This window comes from Vicia villosa, unplaced genomic scaffold, assembly GCF_029867415.1.
Source record: "Vicia villosa cultivar HV-30 ecotype Madison, WI unplaced genomic scaffold, Vvil1.0 ctg.000358F_1_1, whole genome shotgun sequence".
Taxonomy (NCBI): Eukaryota; Viridiplantae; Streptophyta; class Magnoliopsida; order Fabales; family Fabaceae; genus Vicia; species Vicia villosa.
This window is the reverse complement of record NW_026705161.1, coordinates 519,204-525,390: the sequence shown is the minus strand read 5'-3', so window position 1 is coordinate 525,390 and position 6,187 is coordinate 519,204. Positions and strand designations below refer to the sequence as shown.

General features: G+C 38.6%; 1 protein-coding gene across 3 annotated transcripts; it reads right to left on the bottom strand.

Annotated features, from left to right (window-relative positions):
• Window positions 1-212: 212 nt before the first annotated feature.
• LOC131627326 (phytochrome A-like) lies at window positions 213-4,915 on the bottom strand. Of its 3 annotated transcripts, none has more exons than XM_058898165.1 (5): window positions 4,449-4,915; window positions 1,978-4,044; window positions 1,049-1,865; window positions 652-942; window positions 213-549 (listed from the first exon to the last, which is right to left on the bottom strand). In XM_058898165.1, exons 2-5 carry the CDS (start codon window positions 4,031-4,033, stop codon window positions 339-341), a joined length of 3,375 nt encoding a protein of 1,124 aa, XP_058754148.1. In that variant the 5' UTR covers window positions 4,034-4,044; window positions 4,449-4,915; the 3' UTR covers window positions 213-338. The 3 variants fall into 3 exon arrangements, with proteins under 3 accessions (XP_058754148.1, XP_058754147.1, XP_058754146.1); XM_058898164.1 differs by having other exon boundaries at window positions 4,454-4,915; XM_058898163.1 differs by having other exon boundaries at window positions 4,337-4,914.
• Window positions 4,916-6,187: the final 1,272 nt, after the last annotated feature.

Genomic DNA, 6,187 nt, shown 5'->3' with positions numbered 1-6,187 from the left:
TAATGATATTGCGAAATTAGTACTGTTAGCCATAGCATAGTTGTTATTAGTTGTTTCCCCCAACTCCTTCATATCCCACACATTACATTCATTTCAAGAAATCAATGCCATTAATCCTGTTCTAACTTCTCATTCTGCAGCATAATTGCTTTTAAAATAAAATAAAATAAAAAACGTAAAACTTGACTAAGAAATAAGAGTAGGTCAAGGAGTGTGAAAGAGACACTGATACATATATCTACAACATACGTTACAACAAGTTAAGGAAACATGAAACAAAACAAGAGTTACATTGAACAATATCATGCTGTGTTCACTTTTATTATTTTTCCAAAATTTCAACCTTTCAACTTATGAGCTGCTGCAAGTTCAACAGACAGAATAAACGATGATTTTCCTGCTTCTTTTAAATAACGAACATCTCCATTCATAAGCTTTAACAACTTCCTACTTATGTGTAGGCTAATACCCTCCTCTGATTCTAGCACATTGTTTCCAAACATCTGGTTCAGCGCCGCTTCTGGCACGCCACTGCCACCATGTGTTATGCTACACAAATCACAAACAAACCGAAGCTAAGATCGTTACCCGAGGCTTAAATCACCTAATAGGCTAATACTGTAAATAAATGCGTAAGTATGGAACAGTTACCTGAGCTCCAAGTTAACAAGATGGACAGATTTCCCCAACTGTTCTTTTCTTAAGGAGGCTGCTATAACAACCTGGCCTCCATTTGGTGTGGAATTGATGGAAATTAGTAAAAAGTCAGCTAAGACCTGCTGCAGCCTAAGACTATCCCCATACAAGGTTTCCTTCGCGATATGCTCCGCAACATCATTGGCTATTCGGATACCCTTTGTGTTACTCCTATTCATGACTTGACTAAGAGAGGTAACCAGTACCTCATGTAAAGTGAATTCAGCCATCTCAAGATCCAAGTACCTGTTAAACATACATGCCGAGTCAAATAATGTCATAAAAATTTCACAGATGAATGTGAGCAAGGGTAAAAAATATTAGAAAAACAATATATTTACGGATATCATACCCATCAATTATACCGTCGAGATCAGAGTCATCAAGAATTTTGCTAAGCTGGCGCTGGCACTGAGAACTAGTGTTCACTATTCGTTTTTGTTCGGTTTCCAAGTCAGTACCCTCCAGCATTTTACTGGAAAACACGATCCCAGCCAACGGATTCCTGATCTGCCTTTTCATGTAAGTTAGTACTTTCAGTCTCTTGAGAGCAGTTTGTTCGGATAGGCGCTGAATATGTAAAGCTTGTTGCAGCTCAGGGCTAGCTAACTGCAAGAAACAGAAGACTCCGGTAACTAGGCCCTCTGCGTCGATTTTCTTACTCACTGAAAGTAGGCACTCTACATACTTGCCTTTCCGAGAGAAGAAACCAAAAGCGACCTTTTCTGTTTCCAAACCAGTCATGGCTTTATTAAGTACAATGCCGAAATTAACAAAAGCTTCTTGATTCTTTAGACGACAACAAGACATCTGAGTTCCGAAAACCTCTCCTAGAAGCATTTTATCCATCACCTCCTCGCGCTTCCATCCAGTTAACTTAATCATAGCTGCATTCCATTCACAACACCAGCCAAATTCATCTGTGCCGAATATAGGAGGGATTAATTGATTTGGATTCTGCACAATTGCTTTGTAATCGCCTTCGATTCGGGTGAATTTATCCATGACAGTCTTCTGAGCAGTTATATCTTGGGCCACAAAACAAACCCCGACTACATTTTCACGAAGATCCCTGCTTGCACACGCATTAACTATCAAACTAATAGGACCCGATTCCACCTGATCCCCATGTGTTTTTATCTCGAATTGGACATTTTTCTCTTCTTCGCCTGATTACGTTATAAGATAACAGAATCAACAGTTAGAGTCCTTAGACTTGAAAAATAAAGAAAAAAACAGTCTTAAGTAAGGATAATAAGATGGAAAAGGAAAAAGACATACCCTGCAGTGCCAAGTTGAGCATTTTCTTGACTATATCAGTTGAAGAATCCTCAACCAAGGTGAGTAAATGTTTACCAATAGCTTCGCCAACTGGAAGACCTGTCAACTCGGCGATTTTTATATTCCATCCGTTGACCGTTCCATCAACATCCACTGCCAAAATAGGTACTGTTGCTGTTTCAATTAATCTAACCATCTCACTTGTCACTGCTTCCAATTCCTGCATCCCTTCAATCTTCAAATCATTTAGTCTTGTATTGATTGCCTTTGTGTTCATATCTATAATATCTGTATCTTTGGACGCATTTCTCAGTATTAACTGCAACGAATGAATAGCATCCATTTCAAAGTCTTTCCATGGTACACTTCTAGCCTTCACAACTTCTAGGAAAGCCTTGAATGATGATCTTGGATGCATCTTCCTACCGTCGTCCTGTTCGCCTGGTTCATGTTTTGCACCTCCCCATCGGATTTCTGCAGCCGTGTGCGACCTAAACCAGAAAACTATGTCTTTTGAAGTTATTCTAACAGCTGCCATTCCACATACAGTATCACTAAGAGAAAGAGCCCCTGGAAACCCTGCATCCGACAAGCTATCTGTACTCAAACCCGTCGAATCTGTATGATACTCAGACATCCATAATGCTATCTCTCGTATTTGAGATTCAGTCGGCGCCGCTCCTAATATCCATAACTTGTTTCTGTACAAGAGTGCAGCCCCATCACATTTCACTAGATCCATTATATTAGGGCTTTGTGATACAATACCTAAGGGTGCATCTCGCATCAACATATCACACAACAGCGTCTGTGTGCGCAGGATATTCTTCTCAAGAATCTGATATTCTAACTCTATTTCTTTGTTCACATGGATGGCAAACACTTGAGCCAGAAACTCACAAGCATACCTTAGAGGAAAAGGAACAAACCTTGGAGTAGTGTTATGACAAACTACCAAACCCCAGAGTCTCTTTTTCTTTTGTGGGAGAACTGCGTCAGCGCTATCACCATCTTCATCGCTATCATTGACGACTACTGCCATAACCAACGAAGCAATTGAATCCATGTTAGCCATGTACTGCAAATGGCAACTATGTGGAGCTCTTAAGGTCGAACCGCACAGAGTCAAATCAAATGGGAGTTTTTCGTCTTGAAGAACCTTCACATGCTTTGCATGACAATCAACTATCATACGGACCTTGTTCTTCATAAATAGAAACCGCGCAGCCTGGGGAATATCTGTTGCCGGATAGTGCAGACCTAGATATGGCTCTAGGCCTGGCTTCGCTATCTCAGCAATCACCTCCCCGTGATCATCCTCGTGAAATTTATAAGCCATCACCCTGTCATAACCCGTTAGTTCAAAAACTTCTTGAACCATGGTATCACAAAGCCTTTCCATGCTGCCACTAGCCAAAGATTGCAATCTTGTGATTGCTTTAGCAGCAAGTTTGTAAGATTGCAAGGCACCCGCAGCAGTCATTGGAACTTCATAAGGCTTCACTGGCTCAAAGTCAATGATCAAACTACCAGTAACACGATGAATGATCGCGTAAAACGGCTTCCCAGAAGTCTTGCAATGAACAAGAATCGGGTTAAGAAGTGAAACCTCCGCAAACCCTAGCGCCTTCTGCAAGGCAGAAGCACTCGGCGCAGTGAAGATAGTCCTTATATCAGTTCCAATCCCAAGGGCAGGATGATCACCAACGCTAGGAACAGCATGACTCACCATAGTCAGCATCTCAGGCGCATTCTCACTATACGCAACAACCTTGCACGTTTTCTCGTCTAAAGCCAGCAAACACCCAAAAGGCTGGATCTGCTTACCTCTCTGTATATGATTGAGGTAAGCTGTTGTTACCTTGTTCGACCTCGGTTGTTGATCTCCATCCACCGAGCCAGACACACGCACCGAGCTCGAGTAGTCAAACGAACTACCCGACTCCTCAAAATTTGCATGAAGCTTCGCATCTACAGTCGTCTGAGCAATAATCCTAGCACTATTTCTTGACCTCCCTGAATTGTTCGACGATTGGCTCGGCCTCGTGGTTGACATTTTAACACAAACTACATTAATAACAACAAAAAAAAAAAAGGTAACTAACTCAATCAAAACCATATACCATGATGTTACAAAACTATTAAACTCTATCATCATTCATCAATATGACAAAATTATTAAAGTCTTTGACAAATAACTAGTCACAATCTATAAATTAAAACCCAATCATAGTAGACAATCAAATCAACAACCCTCACACATCATGAAACATGTATCTGATGTATCTGCACAACTACCAACTGAAATAACTTAACGAGAGTACATAACTATATAAACACAAGCAAAATAGTAACTAACCTTGAAAGGGAAAAACTTGGTTGTTGAGAAAGTTCAAGTTCAAGTTCAATTTCAAGAAAGAAAGGTGTTACAGGTAAGGGTTAAAATAACTATTTGTGGGAGACCAGCATACCATACCCTGCACCAGCAGCAGGAACAACAGTAAAGAAGATGGTGAATCTGGATCACCGGCCTTGTTTGTCTCCTACCAAGATGGAGCCCTCAGTCCACAACTGGAAGCTGAGTATTATTATTCAACACAGAATTGTGACTGAGAACAGAAGGGACCGCCATCATATGCTAAAAAGATATATGAATTTTATAGTGTTCCCATGTGAAGGTGTGGGAGAAAGAAAGGAATGAAATGAATAAAGATAAATAAAAGAAAAGAATATTATAAAAAAATCAAATCATCATCCAATCCAATCCAACTCTTAGATAGATTCATTCAGCAACAGCATCTACTTGGTGCTGCTGTTTTTTAATATTATATTTATATTTAAATTAAAAAATAACTAATTTGGGCAAGTGGGTTTGGCTTTGTTCCTAAAATAGATAAGAGAAAAAGGACAGTTGAATGATGAATTATAAAACAGACACATAATTAAACAGAAAACATGTTATTGTCTTTTTTTCCTTCTTCAACTTCACTTCCCATGTCGGCTCTTAATTTTAATTTAGTTTAATAATGGGGATAATTATTGAGTTTTAATTCAATAATTAAACATAAATAGTACTAATTGCTAAGTATAGAATAGGGGTGGAAAGAAAGTGGTGACGTGGAGGAATTTGATTGGATGAGTGTCCAAGACCCATGCGTTGGATAATGAGAAAGGAGTGAGTTATGGGTGTCACGTGCGAGAGATGCGGAAAGTTTTTATGTGATGCCATGTCATCGTATGGTTGATTTTGATTGGTGGAGAGTTTTTCGTTCTCGATTTCACATCTTTTAGATCACAGCTCATGTCTGACGATAAAAATTGTATTAACAAATGAGCCCATGCCTCGTACGTACCACTGGCATGTAGCCTTACTGACTCACAGGGAAACACAGACACTTGTTAGTGTTACCATGCTATACCAGATTTATACTATATTATATTTACTTGGTTTCCTATCCACTAAGGTTTCTTCCTATTTTATTGGTTAATATTTTATAGGAATCACATTTATTCAATTATCACTTTAGTTTTAAAATTTAAACTATTACTATATCTTTTCGAGGAGTCATATTTAATTAGAAAAACTCTAAACCCATTCTTTCGGTCTCTTATATTTCATGTGTCTTGGCAGAATTGTTACATGCTTCTGTAGGTCTATTTTCAGAAACATTTTTTTTATATATTTTAAAGTTTATTTATTCTGTAAGTGCATCTACGAAAGATTTTCAGTGATACATCTACGGAGGCATTTGATCTTATATTCACGCCAGACTTTTCTCCTCTCTCATTCTTCACTTTTCATCTTCTTCACACTCTCAAACTCTCTCAACCTCAAAAATCGAAATCTACCAAAGTTGTTTTTTCTCTCTAAAGTTCGGCTCTAAATGTGTGCATCAACGATCAACACATTCCAACAACTTTAAAACTCAATTATCCAGTAAATTTTCGAGATTTTGAGTTATATTAGAGTATTTCTTGTAATAGAGTTTGAATACACTTTTAGGTGTAGAAATCATTACTTAGTTTTAGAAACATACTTTAGAAACAATGTATGTATTTTTTGATGTGTAAAACGGACGGTCAAGCCACCAAAATGAGGTTTTTTAGTGGCTGGAACAGTGACTTACGCCATTGTTGCATTTTTGGAGTTTCAGAACGTTTCGTAGGTGCATCTACGGAACAAATACAATGTTAGGTAGTCCACCATCCC

Bases quoted from the DNA above. Each gene is read 5' to 3' on its own strand.
- LOC131627326 (XM_058898165.1), bottom strand. From the start codon at position 4,033: ATGTCAACCACGAGGCCGAGCCAATCGTCGAACAATTCAGGGAGGTCA. The intron at 1,866-1,977 runs GTATGTCTTTTT...TAACGTAATCAG, and splicing joins GCTCAACTTGGCACTGCAGG to GCGAAGAAGAGAAAAATGTC. The intron at 943-1,048 runs GTATGATATCCG...TATGTTTAACAG, and splicing joins CTCGACGGTATAATTGATGG to GTACTTGGATCTTGAGATGG.